We start from the raw sequence: 25224 nt of genomic DNA, 5'->3' as shown, positions 1-25224 counted from the left end.
GCCAGACACTCTAAAACTCTTAGAGGAAAACATAGGCAGAACACTCTATGACATAAATCACAGCAAGATCCTTTTTGACCCAGCTCCTAGAGAACTGGAAATAAAAACAAAAATAAACAAATGGGACCGAATGAAACTTCAAAGCTTTTGCACAGCAAAGGAAACCATAAACAAGATGAAAAGACAACCCTCAGAATGGGAGAAAATATTTGCAAACGAAGCAATTGACAAAGGATTAATCTCCAAAATATACAAGCAGCTCATGCAGCTCAACATCAGAAAGACAAAGAACCCAATCCAAAACTGGGCAGAAGACCTAAATAGACATTTCTCCAAAGAAGATATACAGATGGCCAACAAACACATGAAAGGATGCTCAACATCACTAATCACTACAGAAATGCAAGTCAAAACTACATTGAGGTATCACCTCACACCAGTCAGAATGGCCATCATCAAAAAATCTACAAACAATAAATGCTGGAGAGGGTGTGGAGAAAAGGGAACCCTCTTGCACTGTTTGTGGGAATGTAAATTGATACCGCCACTATGGAGAACAGTATAGAGGCTCCTTAAAAAAACTAAGAATAGACCTACGTTATGATACAGCAATCCCACTACTGGGCATATACCCAGAGAAAACCATAATTCAAAAAGACACATGCACCCCAATATTCACTGAGACACTATTTACAAAAGCCAGGACATGGGTGCAACCTAAGTGTCCACTGACAGATGAATGGATAAAGAAGATGTGGCACATATATACAATGGAACATTACTCAGCCATAAAAAGAAATGAAATCGAGTTACTTGTAGTTAGGTGGATGGACCTAGAGTCTGTCCTACAGAGTGAAGTAAGTCAGAAAGAGAAAAACAAATACCATATGCTAACACATATATATGGAATCTTAAAAAAAAAAAAAAAAGGTCATGAAGAATCTAGGGGCAAGACGGGAATAAAGACGCAGACCTACTAGAGAATGGACTTGAGGACACGGGGAGGGGGAAGGGTAAGCTGGGACGAAGTGAGACAGTGGCATGTAAAATGGATGGCTAGTGGGAAGCAGTTGCATAGCACAGGGAGATCAGCTCGGTGCTTTGTGACCAGCTAGAAGGGTGAGATAGGGAGGGTGGGAGGGAAAAAGACCAATAGAAGGGACTTCCCTGGTGGCACACTGGTTAAGAATCCGCCTGCCAATGCAGGGGACACAGGTTTGAGCCCTGGTCTGGGAAGATCCCATGCCACGGAGCAGCTAAGCCCGTGCACCACAACCACTGAGCCTGTGCTCTAGAGCCCATGAGCCACAGCTACTGAGCCTGTGTGCCACAGCTACTGAAGCCCACGGGCCTAGAGCCCGAGCTCTTTAACAAGAGAAGCCACTGCAATGAGAACCCACTCGCCGCAAAAAGAGAAAGCACACGCGCAGCAACAAAGACCCAATGCAGCCAAAAAAACACAAAAACCCAAAATAACAATAGAATTTGTATTTATTATGAGTAATTTAAGCCAATTCATTCACATTATAAAAATAATGCCCACATGCCTCTGAATTATGAAGTTAGATGACGATGTTAATCATAAGTACTGGAGCTGTGTTGTAAAGAGGAAAGTAAAAAAACTAACAAGAAAATGGATGTACGGCACATATAAACAAGATTAATTTACTAGGAGGAAATTTCTTCTAACTAAATGCTTGAATTCCTTCTGAAAGATTTTAGTAAATGCCATGAGGTTTGCCCAATGAAAATTTTTTATGAAGTGGTCTAATTAATAATGATGAAGATGAAAAATGTAGGAGGTGATCATTCAAATGAGTTTTCTTTAATAATTTGCTATTCCTACTCCAGTAGTTCAGAAGTACTTTTGGAAACCAGAGACTGAAATTTCACTTAGTTGTAAAACCTTCCTTAGTGAGATGATAGAAAGAAATGAGTGTAGGTCTATTGGTACATCTCCAATCCCTAAACTGATGTAAGGCAGGTATGATAACGAAGGACAAAACTGTTGGAGTTTACAGGAAACCACTGGAAAGATGAATAAGTCATTTGCTAACACAAGTTCATCGGGACAAACTGCCACAGTTAACAGAACGCTAAGTTATTTAAAAAATCCTTCGCATCCTGGGTCCAACTAGCACTTTGTCCACATATTTAAAGAATTAAATTACAGGCAAATGTTTGAAAACGATAGGAAGTGAAGAAACAGTGTCTTACCTCACCCTTGTACAGTATATTCGAAACTGGGCAAACAACACAGGCGGTACCAGAACCAAACATCTCCCTCACGCGGTTCTCCTCCACGGCTGTGTTCAGGTCGTCCATGGTGAGGTACCTCTCTGACACCTTAAATTCTCCCTGTTTGGGATAGAAATAAAAATAAATATATTTTTAAGGAAAAGGCATACAAAAAATGCCCGGTGGTATGGACCATTCTACTTTACATTCTGACTGAACTCAGATAATGTCATAATTGTCCTTAGAGGGAAAGCTGGAGAGATCGACACCATCTTATTGACAAACACACTGAGATGCTAAGCAACCTACTCTAAGGTCACAGCATCTTTAAATGAGATGATGAGAATAGAAAATGTAAGATCAGCATGACAGAGTACATGGTATGTTTTAATACATGCCTGCTTTTCTGCCTTTTATTTGTTATGATGGCCAAAGTCTCACAAGTTGATGCACCCCAAGTGCTACTTAATGTGTATTCTAAACCCTATTTATCATAAGAGAAAATATATTATTATCTAATATTAATAATGATAGCCACCATTTATCGAGCATCCACCACATGCCACGTTCTCTAATTTTTAAGGTGGGTAATATCTTCCCCATTGTACAGATGAGGAAATTAAAGTTCAAGGAGGCTGAGTGACACCCTGAAGGCCACACAGCTAGTAAATGGCAGAAACTGGATTTGAACTCAGGTCTGATAATGACTGGCTCCAAATGTGGCCCTCTTTCTACTGTTTCTTTTATGGAGTAGAAACAGAGACTGAATTTAAATATCTGAAACATTTCACTACTTTAAAACATAGTGTATTTGGACTTTATTTGAGAAATTACATTGTATATTTTTTCTTCCTAAATTCACTGATTCAGTCGACTTCACAGCAGCAATCCTCTTCCTCCTCTCTGGTGCTGTATTAGGTTGAGTTTAATCATAGAATTACTGGTATACCCGCTCATCGACTTCAGCTGAACTATTTATTTGCTCAAGGATAGGAAGTGGAAAAAAAATCTGATGCTTTTAAGCTATGTTTAAACTATCTGTTTAATACTCATTCTTTAATCTGTTTAACTCTCATTCTCCTATGTTAGTGGTTAAAGTTCAAAGCTTGTCAGGAGGCTATTTGAATTCAGGGCAACAACGAATGAATCCATTTTTTTAAAATAAGATGAGAGTATTTTTTAAAATCTACAAATCCACAATAGATAAAAATGGAAATCACAGCCCTTGGAAAGATTCAAAACATTAGAAGAAGAATGCATCATGCTGTAAGTATATTTGGAAGGGTAGGGAAATATGCCTGCAACAGAAATATGGCTTTTTGTAAGTTTCAACCTATCTCAGTCTGCGATTGCAATTAAGTTGTACAAAGGCAAATAAATAAATAAATAAATTCCAGCAAATCAGCCAAGTGAGAACAAGCTGAGTTCTGCGTTGTGGAAAAGAAAAAAAAAAAAATCTCTTGTACATAAACAGAATTCTTTTTACTCTGCTCACCCTCACTTATTTTTGGACAATTTCCCCTACCTGGCAAACAGTGGTAACCCCCCGCGGGCCTCTTGGCATTTGTGTCTCACAGTTTTAAAAATAAATTATAGCTAAGGAGTCAGGAAGAAACTTCCTCTATAATAACCTATTTTTCACGCTAGCAAATCATTAGCGTGGGGGAATTTCCACTTGGAACTTCTCATCAAACCTTCTGTACTTGGTTGATTTTTTTCTTTAATAAAACAAAAATCACTGAGCTTGGAAAATACATCTTTCCAATTGAAAACACAATTAGGACAGGGCAAGCTGTTTGAAATTATACCAACAGTTTGTAAATGTCATGCCCAATGCGCCAGCCAGCATGCGGCAGTTGGGTCTTGTCTACTTCAGGATTTTGAGAATTATTTATAGCACGTTTTCTCTATTTCCAAAGCCTTTTCCAGAGAAACTGTACTCTCGTAGACGTGTGTGTTTCTAAACATTTGTCCTATTAGCACTGTTTCACCACAGTCTGCTCAAAGCCTTTTCTTGTCCCTTGGAGACCATTTCAATACATGGGTCAAAAGTTCCATCCAGGAACCTTTGCCAGATTAATCAACTCATTCAATATTCATCTTGAATATGCTAAGTCACTTCCAATACCGAATGGTTTAACACACGTGCCTGTGTCACTTGAATCAGAAAGGCTACTGAAAACAACTTTACATTTGCTTGAATGTTTAGATGTTAAAATAAGCATGTATGTGAATTTGGGAGGACAGGGGGCAGGAAGGAGGGAGAAAGAAGACCGCGAAACTAATACTGTCATGTTAGTAAGCATTTATATGTCAGTAAAATTCTTTAACTTCTAGCACGGTTACACTGGAATAAACAGAGGAAGGGAAGGACTACGTACCACTGCCATTTGGAAACAACACACTCAGACTTGAAAAGTTAAAGGCTGGCGAAAAGGAAGCCCTCGGAGGATAAACCAGATGAGTCGGTAGGAGACACCTGGTATAAAGCCTGAGACTAGCACTAGAATACTTCTGCACTAGGACGACCTGCTGAACTGGTTTCTGCCTGCCCTCCCTACAAACAATGCTTACTTGATAGTCTCTCCAAGACAGTCCTTCTAGAAGAGTTCTTTTCACTCAAGTTAAGATTTAAAGATTAGACAGCATTGGTTGGAACTACAGGATATTATTTCAATACTAAGCTGGACTTTTTTGGATTACTTTTTGTTCCATGCTTATAAAAGGGGCTCATGTCAAAGGCACCCACCCACTTGTGTGCCAGGTCCAGGATGCTCTGCCTTGTCACTCCTGGAAGAATGATGCCATCTAGCGGAGGAGTTGCCAGTTCTTCCTCTGTCAATTAGAAATTGGAATCATTTCAAACTTTATTAGCCATGCCTTTTATCAATAGCCATTTAAAAAAAAAGTTTCTTGCAATTTTGCTGGTGATAAACAAGAAAAGGAGGTCACTGTTCTGCATTGTCAAATTTTCCAAATCAACTCGTACTTCAGGTAGATCCTTATGTTTTTTAAAAAAAAAGGGAAGAAGAAAGGAAATCAGTCATCCTACCATCTTCAATTTATCCTTAACCTGTGAAAAATGAGATGGCTTCCCACTAACAAACATTAAGAGTTATAAAATACTCTTAAGGGGAACATTCCAAAGTCAAAATTTACCTCAGTGGATTAAAGCTGGTTAGTAATTAGGATAATGTAGATAGACCCTTACTCAGAAACACTGGGCATTACCAAACCTTCTATGAATACTGTGGAGAAACCCAGCCCTACGAGGTGTCCGTGCCCACTCAGGCCATCACTGCTCCCACACTGGCCTTTGACAAGTCTATCCAGAGTGATTTTCAAGCCTGGTGAAGTATCCACATCAAATATGGAGATGTTGACTCCACCCTCTGAGATTCAGATGTAATGGGCTCAGAGTGGGCTCAGGCATGTATATGGCTAACAAAGAAATAATAAAGAAAGAAGGGGCTTCCCTGGTGGCGCAGTGGTTAAGAATCCGCCTGTCAATGTAGGGGACACGGGTTCGAGCCCTGGTCCGGGAAGATCTCACATGCCGCAGAGCAACTAAGCCCGTGAGCCACAACTACTGAGCCTGCGCTCTAGAGCCTGCAAATCACAACTACTGAGCCCGCAAGCCTAGAGCCCGTGCTCCGCAACAAGAGAAGCCACGGCAGTGAGAAACCTGCGCACCACAACAAAGAGTAGCCCCCGCTCGCCACAACTAGAGAAAGCCTGCACGCAGCAACAAGACCCAATGCAGCCAAAACTAAATAAATAAATTAAAAAAAAAAAAGAAGGAAAAAAGAAATCCAAAAAAACCAAAATAACACTCCACGGGTGACTCACAGACCCAAGGCCCAGACACTGGTCTACTCTGAGAATGACCGCAGACACTCCCAACCGTGGCGAGGGCTGGCATTATGACCTGTCTGCAGGAGTCAGTGTGGTCCGCCAGCCACAAAGCCTCCTTACAGAAGGATGCCTCTGGTACTCAACATCCGCCCTCCTCCTCACCTCTGGCACCCAGGAAGCTGAATCTAGTGAGAAATTCAAACCTTCAACCATCGCTTTATATACACGTTGAGCCTTGTAACAGATGATGGGTTGCCCATCATGTGTCTGCAGAGGAATTCACAAGGGATGCTGGGAAGGATCACTGGGTAGCTAAAGCAGTGTAGAAATCAGTCTTTGAGCTCCAAAGCCATTTGATGCAGGCAAAAAAGACTTTAGAAATCACCTAGTGCACTCCTTATTTTATAGAAGGATAAACTGAGGCCCTAAAAACATAAGTGACTTGCCAAGGTTGGTGACACTGGGGACCAGTCGGGACCAGAGCCTAAGTCTCCCAACACTGTGGCCACCGCCCTTTCTTTCGTAAACTGTGGTCTGGGCTCACCCACTCCACTGTGGCCACATCAGACATCCTCGACAACCCAGCTCTCTGGAAGACCAAAACTCTTCTGTTCATTCCTGTGTCCCCTCAGCAATGTGCCTGGCCCTGAGTGGTATGTAATAAATGTTTTTGAATAAGAAAATAAATGAATAATCCTTTTTGCTAGGATACAGCAGTATGATTTCTTTGAATTTTGTTTCTAAAAATTATCTGCTGAAAATCACTTCTCAAAAGAAGAAAATTTGTTCTTAGGGCTACTTTTTGTCTTGTTTAGAAGTGTTTGTCTCAAAATAAACATGTGTTTTGCAATAGCAAGCTCGCTGGATGTATAAATGTATAGATCTATATGTGTGTACACGTATGCATACACACTGCACACATATAGACAAACACTTCTAGCGTTCCCAAACGGGACCATTCCTAATACTCGCTGAGCTCTAAGACGGCATAAAGTTAAATGAAAACAGCGGCCCCTCATGTGCAAATGCAGTTTTGTGAAATATATTTAACACCCAAAACTGTAACCACTAGCTTGAGGTCAAGGAACAGAACATCTGCTTCTCTGGTTGCCAGACAGAGATGATGACATGACAACATTTGGGTGAGAAATATTCATTTTCCTCTGCAACCACAAACATGCTTACAAGAGCCAAAACGGGCTCCAGATTGCTCAACAGGAGGAAAAGAGAGCCTACGAATGAAGCTTTTTCTTGACAGAGAAATCATTTTGGGGAGATGAAGGATTTAGAAGCAATAACAGCTGGATTCATCTGTGACTTCCCAAATTCAAGCACTAATGGGAACCAGGAATACCTCAAACACCATCAGCACAATTCTTCATTCGTTCAACAATATACACTGAGTGTCTATCAGTATCAGTGCCGTTGGCTGTTCTAAGCACTAGGGATACAGCAGTGAACCAAACCGATATAACTCCTTGCTTACTTTCTAACAAGCAGAGGCAAACAATTATATTAAATTGTATGTCAGATGATGGAGGCAAAAAATGGGGAAGGCGATGGGGAGTGCTGGGGGAGAGAGTTTAAGATTTGTATTAAGGAATCCAGGGAAAGCCTTTCTGAGAATGGGGTATGCGGCAAAGACTTGAAGGAGGGGGCAAGCAGCCATGCAGGAAGAGTGCTCCAAGCAGAGGCGGTGTAAATGCCTCCCAAAACCAACTGTGAACTCAACCACAACAACTGAGTCTTACTCTCAAGGTAGCTCCAGTGTGTGGTACAAGATAAAACTGTTTTCTCAACAGTGAATAGCAAGTGTGTGTGTTAAATTACTCATCAACGGAATAAAAAAGGAGAATACGGGGCCGTGCGATCTTACAACCAGGGCTGCTGTTACTGGAATCAAAACCCACATGAATAGATAACCAACAAGGACCTACTACTGTATAGCCCAAGGAACTATACTCAGTATTCTGTAATAACCTATAAGGAGAAAGAATCTGAAAAAGAATATATATACACACACACACATACACACACACACACACACACATATATGTATATACAACTGAATCACTTTGTTGTACACCTGAAACTAACACAACATTGTAAATCAGCTATACTTCAATTTAAAAGCAAAAATAAGAGCTCGAGGCTTTTCAGGGCATGAGCCATCTCACCTCCTTGCACGGCCTTGCAATAAACCTTTCTCTGCTCCAAAAACAAAAACAAAGACAAACAAAACAAAAAACCACATGAGTTTCAGGCCAAGTGCCACAAAATAGTGCACAGCCCTGTGGCAGCCACCTTGTCCCAAAGGAGCAGTGAGAGTGGGTGCTCATGGGAAGAACTCTGCTTTTGGTAAAGTTGGGGAGGGGGGGAGGAAAATCAATATCTTTCTGATTTTCAACACATTATTCTTTGTATTTTCCTAAAGCCACGTGGTATAAATCAAAGTTACGGGAGTTGCTTCAGTGTCTTTTTTTTTTTTTAAGCCCAAAGGTTATTCCTGACTTTCTACTTACTTCTCAGAGTACTGTTCAAACATTTATTCCATTTCCTTTCTCCCTCCTTCAAATTTTATCTCATCTGGCAGGTGAACAGCCTCAAATTGACGGAGGATCTTCACATTAAAACTAAAGTTATCTCAGGCAACCATAACCTGAAGAGTAACTCTTAAGGTCTTGTATATTTTATAAGAGCCAGAGAGAAATTCATTCATTTCTCCTCTGACTTTTAAAAGCCATGGTGCAAGCGGTTCATGATTACTGTTTGCATAACGGGTCATTTTTCACCAGGACAGTTTCTGGTGTTTCTGGTTAAATCATGTAGCTCTGATTCAGACTGTGCTTAAATCCTGACATCTCCCATCCATAAATAAGGATGGTGCCACTTCTGTATGATGTAACTGGTTTTGTTTGGGGTTGTGTGGGTTTTCTGGGGGGTGGGGATGGCAGTGGGCAAGTGGAAAGAATGAGTTGAATCAATTTATTATCTCCTAAGTAATACTGCCTGTCCAACACTGGCTGTCAACTTTCAAGCACGGCTTTTTTTTTTTTTTTTTTTTTGCGGTACGCGGGCCTCTCACTGTTGTGGCCTCTCCCGTTGCAGAGCACAGGCTCCGGACGCGCAGGCTCAGCGGCCATGGCTCACGGACCCAGCCGCTCCGCGGCATGCGGGATCCTCCCGGACCGGGGCACGAACCCGTGTCCCCTGCATCGGCAGGCGGACTGTCAACCACTGCGCCACCAGGGAAGCCCCCAAGCACGGCTTTTGATACAGGTCATATGAAATAACTCAAATTTAAAAATCACAAATATTCCAGTACAAATTTTGTTTTTCAAGAGTGTCAAGTACAAACAGCAGGTATGGAAGAATGAGCATGACCTATACCTGGCTTTTCATATGCTAAGGATTACCAATGGTCAACCCCAGGACACGGTGTACTCACTACACCTTCTGTTTATTCTAACTCTGACTGAAATATAAGGCTCATCTTATAACTCTGCAAGTAATGCTCAAATTAGATCTGAAGTCACATTTGAATCACCATTTTCCTCTATTTGTAGCCAAATAACAAAAGAGCAACAGAGGCTACTATAGCTGCTTTAAAATTAAACTTTCATTTACTATTTGAATTAAAACCAATCCCGAGACTTCACAAGTATTTAGAAACTTATTTTACATTTCTAGTCTCAGCACTCAGTACTGTGAAATGAACAGCCTAAAGAATGTAAACAGGCCTAAAAATGTTTTTAAATTTTTTGACTATTAAAATTCTAATGAAAATAAATGCACATATATGTATTTTTCCCTCCATTATTGGGAAAAATACCATTTAATTTAATACCATAGACTTTGCCAAAACATCACCGAACTGCTGTGGTCTCTGCCAACCAATTAAAAAAAATAATCGCAAAGAGGGATAAAGTGAGCATTCAGGATATTAAAGGTAACAAAGAAGTACTGATTTTTATAGTAACATGTATTAATAGTCTCAAATAAACCAGAGTCTAAAAACAATACCCAAATAGATTGATCTGTCCTTAAAAATAGTGTTCTTCATTCAAACTGAGCTCCAGAGTAAATATGCAAGGTTTCTAATGTATTGTCAAAATATGCAGGAAGGGCACGGGTTCGTGCCCCAGTCCGGGAAGATCCCACAAGCCACTAGCGGCTGGGCCCGTGAGCCATGGCCGCTGAGCCTGCGCGTCCGGAGCCTGTGCTCCGCAACGGGAGAGGCCACAGCAGTGAGAGGCCCGCGTACCGCAAAAAAAAAAAAAGCAGAAAGGGCAATGATTGTTCAATGAATTACAACAAGAGAGTACACTCAATTTCGTATCAGTAGAAACAGTAGACTGTGTTTATTACTACAGCATTTTATACATAGTATATGGTAAATAACCACTGAATTGATCCGAGACCCATCTCCAAATGCAAGGGATTTCAGATAGGAAAAATGATAAGATGGTAAAGGGGATAAGGCAGCATATCTTCAAATTGTGGAGATTTAAATTCCTTCAGTTGAGACTTACCTGGCGGCGCAGTGGTTAAGAACCTGCCTGCCAATGCAGGCGACACGGGTTCGAGCCCTGGTCCGGGAAGATCCCACATGCCTCGGAGCAACTAAGCCCGTGTGCCACAACTAATGAGCCTGCGCTCTAGAGCCTGCGAGCCACAGCTACTGAGCCCACGTGCCACAACTGCTGAGGCCCGCACGCCTAGAGGCTGTGCTCTGCAGCAGGAGAAGCCACCGCAATGAGAGGCCCGCTCACCGCAACGAAGAGTAGCCCCCGCTCACCGCAACTACAGAAAGCCCGCACACAGCAACGAAGACCCAACACAGCCAAAAATAAATTAATAAATAAATTCCTTCAGTTGACATCTCAGTAGTAAGTACATCTAAAGCCAAAAAACAAAAATAAAACTCAAAAGCTTTATAAATGCTGTAAACTTAAACTCATGTTTACTTGGACAGCAAAAGCACAGAATTTCTTAGATTTTGCAAGCGTGTTACTTATTCTCTTGTTCTAAGGTTCTAGTTCTTTTCTTTCCAGTACTGAAAATGACTCAAAAAGAGCCAAGAGCTGAAATCTGAGTGGATTACCTCCATCTTCATTTATCCAGTAAAGAAAAAGATTCATTGTTCCAACTTCAGTTATCTGATGATCCTCTCCATAGAGCCACAGAACCTGCTGACACGCGTTATCCATTGCTTCACATTGGGCAAAGAGAGATGAGCCGTAATTCCTTTTAAGAAAGAGGAAACATACTGATTATGACTATACTTCAGCTCCTACCTCCCACTAAGTCTTTAATTCACGTGTGGATGTAGTCAGTGTACTATGTTTTTAGTAACATATACTCTCTAGTTAACTGCATAATATTAAAGGAAACCCATTAGAGAACCTAAATGGTCTAATTGCACTCATTTGAGAAAGAGAGAGCAAAGAAAAATCATGGAATTCTAACTTGAAAAGTTAAACACAGGTAAACAGACAAGTTAGAAACACTTAAAAACTTATTTTTTTCACATACCAATCAATTTTACATTTCATTTAAACCCCACACCAACACTGTGAGTTAGCCACGATCATTATTTCCATGGTTCAGATGAGAAACTGAGGCTTAGAGAAGTAACTACTATCAAGTTACAGCTATTAATTAGCAGAACACCAACCCTGTGCTCTGAGACCTTTCAGTATAACCAAGAAACGCCTAATGTCCAAGGTCTAAATTCCCTAAAAGGTGAGGCAAGATGTTAAAAATCCTGATTTTAACCAAAAAGTATTCCAAAAGTCTGTTTTTCTCAACCAGCACTATTCACCTTGGATTACTCAAAATCAAAGGAACATGGCATATCTTCCTGGAATGACAATGTAGTTTAGTAGTTTATTCATTCATTCATTCATTCGTTACCTGACTCCTAGGAGAAGTTTAAGTAAACTTGTTAGGGGAACACTTTCCTCTGTGAATCAGAGTGTAAGATACAATTGACATTTAACACACACACACACACACACACACACACACACACACACACACACACACGGCCCGTGGAGAATAAACTCAAACTACAGAGATAAGAAATTGAAATATCTTGGAATTGACTTTTTTTAAGAAGATATATTTCCAAAAATCATTTGGAAGGAGAATTGAATTCTAAACTAAACAGAAATATTAATGTTCTTTATACCTTAAAATTTCATTTGGAGGGTGGGAAGGAGGGAGATGCAAGAGGGAAGAGATATGGGAACATATGTATATGTATAACTGATTCACTTTGTTATAAAGCAGAAACTAACACACCATTGTAAAGCAATTATACTCCAATAAAGATGTTAAAAAAAAAAAAAAGATGTTAAAAAAAAGTTTCATTTGGCATGGGTAGATTCATTCATAACGATGCCTAGCTCTCACTGTCTTCATTAACGAGTTCTCCAATTTTATGTTGCTTTAGGAGAAAAGGAAGTAATATTTAAATTTATCTTTTATTGGGCTTCCCTGGTGGCGCAGTGGTTGAGAGTCCGCCTGCCGATGCAGGGGACACGGGTTCGTGCCCCGGTCCGGGAAGATCCCACATGCTGCGGAGCGGCTGGGCCCGTGAGTCATGGCCGCTGAGCCTGCGCGTCCGGAGCCTGTGCTCCGCAACGGGAGAGGCCACAGCAGTGAGAGGCCCGCGTACAGCAAAAAAACAAAAACAAAAATTTATCTTTTATTAAACTTAAATGGGAAAATTATGGAGTATAATACAAAATATGAATCAATGTTTTAGATAAAACATGAGAGTCCTCAAATAAATGTGATGCTTGCTTGCCTTTCTATGCCCCTGGTTATATAATTCACTTTCCTTGGCTTTCAGAGGATAGTAGCAAACAAGTTTGAGAAGAACTGCCATGACAATTAGGCATAGGAAATAAACCCTAGGCCCACCTCGGACCATGAACCCCCAGAAGTACACAGAAATAATCAAACATATAACAATAACTGCTACAAAGCATTAATGTTACCTTCTACAAAATACCCACCTAGGCCTTTTAATGATATCTTTTACACCTGGGTGAGATTAAAAACTATAGTATTGTCTAAGTCAAAGTGTAAGGTAAGCACAAAAGCCATATATCATAGTGGCTACGTGCCATTCTCATCTGCACACGTACTCTTCCCACTATATTCTCTTTGGCTCTTCCCACGGAGCCAAGTCATTCTGCTTGGGTTGACAATCATAGCATCTTGTCCTGCCACGACTGAACAAAAGGGTGGGCAAGTAACTAAGCTGCTCACAAGTTCTTATTTGATTTCATTCACCATTCATTTTCATGTATGAAACCTGAAAGATGTATTTTCTCCCTTTGAGAGTAGCAGCAGCTTGTGTGCTATGACGTAAGCCTGGGTCTACTGTGTCCATAATCACCAGCCTTCAAAGGAAAAGGCATCTGAAGTAGGAGGGCCCTAAATTAACACATAGTCAGAAGCTATGACAAGAGACGGAGGTAGGACGGAAGCAGAGGGAAAGGGAGGGAAGAGGGACTGGAGAGGAAGCAGCATGGGCAGGACACAGGCAAGGGCAGAAGAAACCTGGCAACAATGATTTGAGCTCCTATTAGAACACAGCTACCATCCCACTTACATGAGCCAATCAATCCCTTCTCTGCTTAAGATGGTTTGAGCTGGTTTTCTGACTTGTAACTCAAAGACTATTGACTAATAACTAAACTATTCTAGAAAGCTATGGGAAACAGGCATCATACTATAGGGCTATTGCAATCTGGGGCATGAAGGGGTTTACTCAATCCAAGGTGTTAAGATTCCTTTAAAAGACCTTCAATATGTATACTTCAAAACACAGGTAATAAAACGTAAATTATCGGTCAGTCTGGAGAGGACACAATTCTGATATGCAGGAGGGCTTTTGTTTTTAATGGCAAATAGGCAATAACTGAGTTACATCATGAGTACTTTTGAATGAGTCTAAACCAGGCTGCAGGGGGAGTCTGGTAGAAAGAGCATGGGTTTGGAGCCAGCAGGCCCAGATGCAGCTCTTTTGCTTTTACTATTGGGTTATAAATGAACTAAAGCACGTCAGTTCATATTGTGCATCACTGAATTCACTTGGCAAGTAAAAATACTTGCTTGATATTCTGCATAGAATGTTTGGCAAAAATAAAATAATAAAAGTCAAGAAACAGGCTATATAAGCCTGTTATAGCCTATGAAATTAAGGTTGTTTTTTAATGACTATTTTAATTGACTTTTCTCTAGTTCATAAGATAAACTTGTTGAGACAAACATCTGAAGACAAAGAAACAATTTCTCTCCTAAGTATAATGCCCTTTGGTCTGTTCAAAAGCACATAGAGGGCTTCCCTGGTGGCGCAGTGGTTGAGAGTCCGCCTGCCGATGCAGGGGACATGGGTTCGTGTCCTGGTCCGGGAAGATCCCACATGCCGCGGAGCGGCTGCACCCGTGAGCCATGGCTGCTGAGCCTGCGCTCCACAATGGGAGAGGCCACAACAGGGAGAGGCCCGTGTATCGCAAAATAAATAAATAAATACTAATTGATTTTTTAAAAAAAGCTTAGAAGGTAACTAATTAATTATGTTTAGAAAAGAGCAATAATACACAAATCTAAGGTTCCTGACAAAAGTATTTGTCAACTAAACTGGATGATGGTAAATGCAAAATCCTTTGTTTCCCTTGGACTCCTCCAGGTGGGAAGGACAGGAGTAGAGAGCTTTGGAACTTCTTGGAAACAACAGGCATGTGTGGGACAAGTCCATTCTTTGGTTCCCGCCTGCCCTCTCGCCATTTTTCCTTTTACTTATGAGATCTAGTACTCTCTCCTCTAAGAGATTTCAAGTCAACTTCCACTGATTCTGGTCCAACTGAGCTTAACTATTTTATAATTGACTTTATTTTTTAGAGCAGTTTCAGGTTTACAGAAAAACAGAGCAAAAAATAGAGCTCCTATATACCCTTACTCCCCCACTTCAGTTTCCCCGCCAATATTGATACACTAGGTGTACATAGTAACACTGGGGCTCACTCCTTGTGTTGTACAGAAAGTTTGTTTATTTGTTTTTTTGGCCGACCTTCATGTTATGTGGGGTCCCAGTTCCCCGACCAAGGATCGAACCCGCGCCCCCAGCACTGGAAGCGCGGAGTCTCAACCACTGGACTGCCAGGGAAGTCCCAGAAAGTATTAATATTTAATTGCCCTATAGTGATCATATATTCTGTGAGACTGCATTATATCTTCTTTATAACAAATAACCATCTGCCTAGACACCAAACTAAAGATTTCCCTCCAATTTCTCAGTGTTCCCATGTTAACTTTTCCCTAAGCAGGTAGGGGGAGCTAGAGAGCAAGGTTTAAAGAAGAAAAACGTTTAAGTTATTATCTCTTCATCGAGATCGTTGCTTTACTGCACCCTAAGAGAAGTTTTAATAGAGTAATACAGGTGGTATGCAGTGGTGCATATGCATACGCTCTGTGAAGAAGTCTGAACAAGTAAAAAAGACATCAAGAGAGCAAACAACAGTAGTTTTGGACCTGGCTAGCCTAGGACATAGTCAGGAAGGAGTGCTCTAGCGCAGAAGGAAAAAAGTGACTTCTTTAGTTTAGTGGACTCCAACAGGGTTTCTCTAACCCCTCGAGGGAATGCAGTTATGAGGGAACACCAACAGGGATGACAGGACATAGAATTTTGTCAACATGCTATTTTCTTGGTAGAAAAGAAAGAAATAAAGTCTATGGTGGGGTCAAAGCCAGCTGTCAATGTCTCTCTGGCATCCCAGCAGCACATCCTTCAATTCTGCCAGGGCTCCAGGAATCTACATTTTGTTAACAGGGACCAGAAGACGGTCACTGAGTCACCTTGCGGGCCTGCTGCTGCCCTGGGTGTGTGATACACACAAAGGAAGAGCCATGCCGGTTAATCCAGCACTTCTTGTTCACCCATCAGGGCATTCCCGATTCACGGCCAAGTCCACCCCTGAAATTGTCTAACACTTGCAAATGCTCTTTTATTTCCAGCCAGCTACATATGGCCTATGTGACTGGCCTGACCAAGCCAAAGCACGGCTATCCCTCAGCCAGTTGGCAGCAGGTTTGTCTACAATCTGTGGCAATGAAGACAGCACTTCATGAAGCAGGCATCTTCCCCAGACAGGACTCCTCAGAGCCAACTGGGAGCTTGGGCCCCAGCACCAGATGCTCTTGAATGCCAACTTTCAGCCTGCGGCCAGGGCCCAGCATCCAGGGGTAGTTCATTCAAAGCACTGTTTTTATTCCTGGTTTAGTTACTTTAGCTCTTGCCTATGTATAACAGTCAATGTTTCTCCCTTACGAGGGGGCCACAGAGGTTATCCTTTAAACAACCAGCACATTCAAAACACTGAAAACTAAACACAGAAGAAAAATGAGCATTACAATGTAAAAACTAATATATGTACTTGTATTGAAGTGAAATGGCAATAACTAAATGGTCACGAGGGACTCTTTCCTTTAGACAGAAACACAGACTGACTTACCCTCCCATCTTGCAGTCCCCGGTCCCACCTTTCCAGGCTCTTACGTACTTCGGATTGGCCCACAGGGACACTGGATTAAAGCTCCCACTTGAAAAATAAGGTCCCACTGGGCTCAAGATTACAAAGAGCAGGGCTTTAGTAGGCTTCTTGACTCCCAGAGAAGGCTGTAATAAAGCAAAAGTACACACAACTGTTAATTTAAAATGCAGACACCAGTCTCAAAGTCTAGAAGAGATCTGTAACCATCTCCCAGAAGGGACTACGGACAGCTGTTACTTCTAAGTGCACTTTTTTTTTTTTTTGCGGTACGCGGGCCTCTCACTGCTGTGGCCTCTCCCGTTGCGGAGCACAGGCTCCGGACGCGCAGGCTCAGCGGCCATGGCTCACGGGCCCAGCCGCTCCGCGGCATGTGGGATCCTCCCGGACCGGGGCACGAACCCGCGTCCCCTGCATCGGCAGGCGGACTCTCAACCACTGTGCCACCAGGGAAGCCCCGGACAGCTGTTACTTCTAAAGCTGAGTTACACAAGCCTGATGGTCTTCTCTTTCAAGAAGAAAATACCGAGAATGGGGTACTTTGGTTCCATTTTACTTTGCTTTCTAAGTTAAGATTTTAAAGGAAAAGCAAATTTGTCAACTTTTTTAATAGTAGGCTTTTTCAGAGGAGTATATTTTTAACAACTAGCCATATAACACCTTTCAGTGTTGCACTGATTGGGAACTGAAAAAGGGAAGAACCTAGACATGATTTCAGTCTTTGGGGGTGAAACCTAATATCTGCTTCTCTAACTTGCTCTTCTGCTTCTGGACATGCCAGTGCCTCCCGCAGGCAGTGGGCTCGGGGGAGTGTGCCATTAGCACACCTGACTGTGAGAGACAGCAGACAGCAGGAGCGTAGCTGCACCAGAAGCAAAGACACCAGACAAGGTAACCTCCCCCCCCCAAAAAAAGACAAGAGGATGAAGGACTCAGGAATTCGTGTCAGGAATGACAAAGATAGAAAATGGCCTCTCCCACCAATACTGGAAAATCACAAGCCAACGATGCGAAATCATACAAATTCCTCCAGCACAGAAGCGGTTCTAAGTAATTACTGCCAGTTGTTTTTTGAGGAAAACAGAGACTGAAAAGTTTTGAGGGCTACGTATTATAAAGGCAAAAAAGGCCACTGGGCTATCCTGTGCAATTCAAGACCACACGAGTAAGAAAACAAGTCAGGACTCTTACATTAAGTGTTGGGATATAAAATACTTGTGTCTAGTCTTCAAAAGGAACCTGGTCTGCCTGGATGGGGTGGTAGTATGGCGTGGAAGTAATGAGAGGAGACTCCGTTCCCCTGATTTTGTGGCTGTTGTAATATTCGATGAAACTGACTGAAAGTGGACCTAGGGATATATTTTTTTCTGAATTTCAATTAAATCTCTTCCTCCACTACCTATTAGCTCAAGGCCCCTCACCCACTACTTGTGCCCAGATCATCAAGAATCAGGTAGGGAAAATATCCATGAGCAGAATAAAATGTGATTGTACATGTGCACACTGATGCCATCGGAAAGGCGTAGGAAATGGGAAGCTGAGTCCATTCACACTCCATGTGAATGTGAGGACCACGCGGGGCTTGGCTGGCCCCAGAGCAAACGGATTATAGGTGACGGATAACTGAGTTAAAGAAATGAGTCAGGGCTTCCCTGGTGGCGCAGTGGTTGAGAGTCCGCCTGCCGATGCAGGGGACACGGGTTCGTGCTCTGGTCCGGGAAGATGCCACATGCCGCAGAGCAGCTGGGCCCGTGAGCCATGGCCGCTGAGCCTGCGCGTCTGGAGCACAGGAGAGGCCACAACAGTGAGAGTCCCGCATACCGCAAAAAAAAAAAAAAAACAAACAAACAAACTAACAAAAGATATGAGTCAGCAAGCGACCACAGGTTTTGGTTTTTTTGCTCATTTGTGTCTGTTCTTTAGTGGGGACTAAAGAGGACACCCCTACGAGGGAAGAATGAGGAGACTTAAACTCCATTTGCTTTTTTTGGTTTCGTTACTTGGAAAAGAAATCCTCAGAATAACACACACATCTGCCTTTCTTCCCAACTTTGATAAAAATTGACTATCTTATCTCTGCACTTTTATTTACCTATCAGTTAAGTAAGTACACTTCATATCAGCAATGCTTTGAAGCTTAATATTTAAAAAAAATTTTTATTGACCATTATAATGAGGAATTAAGCTTCTCAACATAATTTAGAAATACAATATGCAGGACACATCTCAGTAATTTACCTAGCTTCTAATGTTCTAAATAAAATAGCTTATTTATGAACAAGCTAACAAGCATTTTATTAAATACCACATGAATGCCTGGACTTTTCTCACTCACGTATATTTTGCAACCTACACACTATTAAAAAAAGTAACAGGGACTTCCCTGGTGGTCCAGTGGTTAAGACTCACGCTCCCCATGCAGGAGGCCCGGGTTCGATCCCTGGTCAGGGAACTAAATCCCACATGCCGCAACTAAGAGCCCGCGTACCTCAACTAAAAGATCCCGCGTGCCGCAACAAAGATCCCACACACCACAACTAAGACCCAGCGCAGCCAAATAAATAAGTAAATATTTTTTAAAAAGTAACAATAACTCATGATCATGGAAATATTTTTCAGAGATAAATTTCATCTTATTCATTTCCTTCCCCTGATTTAATTGACAGGTAAACTTGCATTTATTCCACTAGGTGGTAGTAGAGAGAGCACAGATGGAAAACAGAATAACATGCATTAAATCTATTTCTAGAAAAGAGTATCTTGATAAACCTTCAAGCAATACTTTTTTTTTTTCGCGGTACGCGGGCCTCTCACTGTTGTGGCCTCTCCCGTTGTGGAGCACAGGCTCCGGACGCGCAGGCTCAGCGGCCATGGCTCACGGGCCCAGCCGCTCCGCGGCATGTGGGATCCTCCCGGACCGGGGCACGAACCCGTGTCCCCTGCATCGGCAGGCAGACTCTCAACCACTGCGCCACCAGGGAAGCCCCTCAAGCAATACTTTTACTCTTAGCAAGCAAGTAAATAATAGACTAGAGTTCTTCAATGCTGAGAAAAAAATGTGTTTATGTGTACTAACATTTTATTTTAAATTTAAGCAAGGTCAACTCATGCTTTACAAGCACTTCAAGCACTGGTGTTGATCACAGCTCAGTCACCTTCATCCTTAAATGATTATTTATGTCAAATGTCTTTTCATGAAAAGAACTATGACTTTACTGAAAATGGTCACTGCTTCATGAGTGAGAATAAGTAAAATGTAACTTTATGGAAGGGAAACAGGGAAACTTTATGGAATGTAACTTTAGGGTAGGAACAGACCTAATCATCAAGTTCCCTTCCTTTATCAGGAAGGGAACTTGGTGATTAGGTCTGTTTCTACCCTCAAGGAACCATTATTTGTTCCTTTTTCTTAATTCTCCCTTCTTTCATGGAAAGCAATTTAAATTCTGCACTACTCCTACAATTAAGAGTAGTTTATGATAGTATAATATTAATCAAAAGGGACTTCCCAGGTGGTGCAGTGGTTGAGAGTTGGCCTGCCGATGCAGGGGACACAGGTTCGTGCCCCGGTCCGGGAAGATCCCACATGCCGCGGAGCGGCTGGGCCCGTGAGCCATGGCTGCTGAGCCTGTGCGTCCGGAGCCTGTGCTCTGCAACGGGAGAGGCCACAACAGTGAGAGGCCCGCCGTACCGCATCCTCAATAATTACACAGTACTTTTCAGTTTCCAAGACATTCCATAGCCATTATCTCAGAAAATCCAACAATCCAGGAAGTTAAGGGTTATAATTCCTATTTTTAAGTTGAAGAAACTGAGGCTCAAATGATTCACCCGAAGTTTCAGTTATTAAGCTCTACACCTTCTACTCTTAGTCCAGAGCTCTTTTTCGATATGAGTTTGATAAAAAAAAAAAAAAAACAGTGAAACTCCCAGGATTTCCTAATGTGAAGAGAGTTCAAACCAGACCTTCCTTCTACCCTCAGCCTTCACCACAGCTCTCATACTCTAGGCAACCCATGTTCAAACCATACAGAACCCTTCAGATTCTTCCTCAATTTTCTACTTAAAATGTATACATTGAAGCCCTGACCCCGCAATGTGAATGCATTTGGAGATAAGGCTTTTAAGGAGGTAACTGAGGTTAAATGAGGTCAAAAGGATGGGGCCCTGATCCTGTCAGCCTGGATACACCAGAGCAAGTGCACCCTGCTCCCTCCCGCACCCCCCTTCCTCCCCCAACACAGAGGAAACGCCCTGAGGGGCACAGTGACAAAGTGGACATATACAAGCCACTAAGCGAGGCTTCACCAGAAACCCACTCTGTCGGCACTTGGATATTGGACTTCCAGCCTCCAGAACTGTGAGGAAATAAATTCTGGTGTTTAAGACACCTAATCTTTGTATTCTGTCATGGCAGCCCAAGCTGACTAAGACATCCCTTCTCTGGACTTCCCTGGTGGCGCAGTGGTTAAGAATCTGCCTGCCAATGCAGGGGACACGGGTTCCAGCCCTGGTCCAGGAAGATGCCACATGCCGTGGCGCAACTAAGTCTGTGTGCCACAAATACTGAGTCTGTGCTCTACAGTCCGTGCACCACAACTACTGAGCCCGTGCACCACAACTACTGAGCCCGTGCGCCACAACTACTGAGCCCATGCGCCACAACTACGGAAGCCTACATGCCTAGAGCCTGTGCTCTGCAACAAGAGAAGCTACCGCAGTGAGAAGCCCGTGCACCGCAATGAAGAGTAGCCCCCACTTGCCGCAACTAGAGAAAGCCCACGTGCAGCAATGAAGAACCAACACAGCCAATGAGAAAAATCATTTGAAAACAGTCTTGAGTATTGGCAAAAACTGGGCAAAGAGTTACTGCCATTTTTGTAAAAAGAAGGATAATACTTAATGTACAAACACATGTAAGCAGGTAAGAGGTGTGTATATTTATCTCTATATATCTCTAGACAGATACAAGAAAAACTGGCAACAGGAATTGCTCAGAAGGAGGTGAACTGTGGACTCTGGATCAGAGTAAGAGTAGGAAGGAAACTTCCTTTCCATTGTATACTTTTGGTACTATCTGAATTTGCTAATCAAATTTTTCCCTCCCCCAAATCCCTCCTTTAAAATCCCAGAAATATACTGGCAGGTTTCATGTGAAAACGGATATTCCTAAACTCAGAAGCATTGTGAATGAACTTTAGACTTAGTGTGACTATACATGTGTGTTATAGAATACATATAACATATTGTAAAATATATAATACAATATATAAAATCTGGAATGATTATGTCAACTATAATTGAGAGCAGGAAAGCTGGTAGCTCAGAGGAGGAAAGGAAATGGACATGAAGGCAGATTTACATTAAAACGAGATGGGGTGTAGGAATAAACTGGGAGATTGGGATTGACATACACACACTACTAGATATAAAATAGATAACTAATAAGAACCTACTGTACAGCACTGGGAACTCTACTCAATATTCTGTAATGACCTATATGGGAATAGAATCTAAAAAGAGTGGGTATATATGTATATATATCGATATAACTGATCCACTTTACTGCACAGCAGAAACTAATACCACATTGTAAATCAACTATACGCCAATAAAAATTTAAAAAAAAAAGATTATACTTTCCCCCAATGAATTGTATTGACATCCTTGTCAAACTAAATTACCATAAAAAACAAAAACAGAAACAAGACGGGAAAGCACTTATTAGCTCCCATCCGAGTTACCACAACAAGCAGTCTTATTCGACCAGGCCCCATTTCTTCACCACACTGACCTACATCTATCAACACATTCATTCCATGGGTCTGACACTCCCACAAGCTCCATGAGACACTGAGTTCCATGAAGGCAGGGAGGTAGCATCCCTAGAACAGCACAGTAACCAGTGCATAAAACATGCTACAGCACAGAGGCAAGAACACAGGGGTTCTGATTTCCCCTCTGTGGGCCTCAGTTTCCTCATCTCTAAAGTGATGCCAGTGGCACCTACACACAGGGCTGCTGTCAGTCAGTGCAGGGATGGCACCAAGCATAGCGCCTGGCACTTAGGAGAACCTTACAATGCCAGGTGATGGGGGTGATGACAGACTGGACCACTGTGTTTCATCAAAGAGAACCAGGACCTCCCTGAAAGACAGCTGGACTTTCCTGGGATTGGCCTACGACATCTTTCAGGGAAACAGTAACTCTTTCAGCAATTCCCTAGGTTGCATATTTTCAAACTGCTCATTGCATATAAGGAAACAGGGAAATGGAATCCCAGTAAAGGAACTAGGACAAAGTGTGGTTAGTGTCTAGCATGGGGAACTCTGCAGCAGTTAGAAGTGATGGACTGGATCTACACATAGTAACCTGGATAGAAATGAGAAACACAGCACAGAGGGAAAATGTTAAGAGACACAATGAGATGTGTAAGACAAAATCATTTATATAAATTAAAATTACAGGCATCCAAGGTAATAAGAGATACTTAAAACCCATATAAACCAAAAGAATATTCGTTCAATACATAAGAATGATTTCCAATGGCGGAAGAGGAGATGAGAGTAGGGAAGATAAAAGGGAATTAAAAAACAAAGAGAGGGCCTCCCTTCTGCCCGGCGATGGTAAGTGCATTGAACTGCGCGGTATCATTATTAACCATGTGCACCAACACTCCAAAAAAGTAAAAACAAAGAGAATAAAAACAATCTTCCCCTGTAATAATGTTGAAATGGGCAAGAACAGCCTCAAGAGGATGTCCATTGTTAAGAGTGGCCTGATAGGGCTTCCCTGGTGGCGCAGTGGTTGAGAGTCCGCCTGCCGATGAAAGAATCCTAGTGACCTAGAACCCACTGGCTCCAATCCTCCAGCCAGTAGCTCACATATCAAATGTAGCCACCATGAAAAGGCAACAAGTGATAATTACCAGACTGGACTGTATACACATTCATGTGGTGCACAAATGTTTAAACCCATATACTTCACTGAATGCTATTTATATCACGCTCATTTCTGAATTACAGGCTATTGTTTTTTCTGCCTATACCATGAATTAGAAGATTCTAGTTGATATAAACATAGCAACCAAATATAAATAGTGTTGACTCATCAGATGGTATCAGTTATTGCTTTCAATTCTTGGAAAGCAGATTTTTAAAACTTCTTGATTCTTAGGTCCAAAGCGTGATCCAACATGTAAGTTGATCGAGTGCAGTGGGAGAGGACTGCTTGGCAGGATTTTTATCACTGAGGTTCTTAAATCTGAGCAGGCATCAGAATCACCATCCAGACCTACTCGACCAAAATTTCTGGGGATTGGGATAAATATGTGTATTTTAAACAACACCTGGGTGATTCATATGCAAAAATTTGAGGGCTACCAATAGACAGGATTATTGGGACAACCAGCCAGACTATAAAATCAGATTTAAAAGCTTGTCTAACTCTAGATTACAGAATTCCAGGACTCTAAAGAATTGACTAAATCACAGAACTAGGTATGTTAGAAAACTACAGACCAACACGTTTCATGAGCGTTGACACAAAAATTCGTAGCAAGATATTTGCACGAAGTGAATACAGCAAGATATAATGTGTATTATTCACCATGAGCAAGTATGATTTAGCCAATGAATACAAGGTTGTTTTAACATCTAAAAATGAGTTAATATAATACATTATAATAAAGGACAAAACCACATAATCATGTCAAGACATTTAGAAAAAGCATTCAACAAAATCCAACCTGCATGCATGATAAAAACTCTCAACAAACTAGGAATAGAAGAATCAGATCTCAGAGTGGGAAAGCACCTCAGGATACCTAGAAGGTAGTGCTTTGAGATTAGAAACGTTTCAACAAAATTAAAAAATTACTTCTTCTTAGTCTGAAGTTAAATAATAATATTTAAAAACTCAGCATTATTAAAATGTCAGAAACTTAAGGAGAAGATGACTTTTTAAATTGTCCCAATTCTTTAAAGCTTATGAGGGAGACTGCAATTCATGAAATTCATTACGTAGGCTCTCAATAGTATTTCAAAAGGCATCAAAAAGGGTCCCAAAGGACCACTTAGGTACTTATCCTCTGGCCTTACTGCTTGCATCCATACGACCTAGTGGAAAATCTGGTAACCATACAATTACCTCGTAGAGAGCAGAATGGTTAGACTATAGCAAAAGCTCTGTCTCCTTGCCCCTATCCTTGAAGATCTCCATATGCCACACACCCCCTCATCCCCCCCACCCACATTCAACTCCCCCCATCAATTATCTCTCATATCACCCATTCTCCATAAGGCCAACCCTACCCAGCAGAGGAAGGAGATAGGGACAGGGTCTTTATATTTTATATCACATATTCACCCGCACAGATGGCCTTGGCCACTCCAGGCATGTCCTTCCTTTGCAAGGGCACCAACCAATAGACTGTGAGCTACTGGGAGATCTCACAGCCATGTTGTTTAAACCTGTTCCCCTAGCTCTCAAGTGCCTCCCCTAATATCCACCGTGAACTTTATTTCCAACATTTTCTGTGGGGGAAGAGGGCCCTCCACTCCCTCTC

At 41.9% G+C, this 25224-nt stretch overlaps 1 protein-coding gene across 8 annotated transcripts in view; it reads right to left on the bottom strand.

Annotated features, from left to right (window-relative positions):
• BCAT1 (branched chain amino acid transaminase 1) overlaps nucleotides 1-25224 on the bottom strand; it is a 179139-nt gene that overhangs the window by 131359 nt on the left and 22556 nt on the right. For 5 of the 8 annotated variants that reach the window (XM_060165295.1, XM_060165296.1, XM_060165298.1 and 2 more), the window contains 4 exons: nucleotides 16623-16786; nucleotides 11198-11340; nucleotides 4988-5073; nucleotides 2218-2358 (listed from right to left, as the gene is read on the bottom strand). In XM_060165295.1, the coding sequence (XP_060021278.1) occupies nucleotides 2218-2358; nucleotides 4988-5073; nucleotides 11198-11340; nucleotides 16623-16786 (534 nt within the window). Of the gene's footprint in view, nucleotides 1-2217; nucleotides 2359-4987; nucleotides 5074-11197; nucleotides 11341-16622; nucleotides 16813-23664; nucleotides 23666-25224 lie in introns of all 8 variants that reach the window. The other 3 variants (XM_060165300.1, XM_060165302.1, XM_060165297.1) reach the window with 2 other exon arrangements.

Source organism: Lagenorhynchus albirostris, chromosome 11 (assembly GCF_949774975.1).
Source record: "Lagenorhynchus albirostris chromosome 11, mLagAlb1.1, whole genome shotgun sequence".
NCBI classification, from domain to species: Eukaryota; Metazoa; Chordata; class Mammalia; order Artiodactyla; family Delphinidae; genus Lagenorhynchus; species Lagenorhynchus albirostris.
The sequence above is the reverse complement of the archived record's forward strand: the minus strand, read 5'-3'. Positions and strand labels throughout refer to the sequence as shown.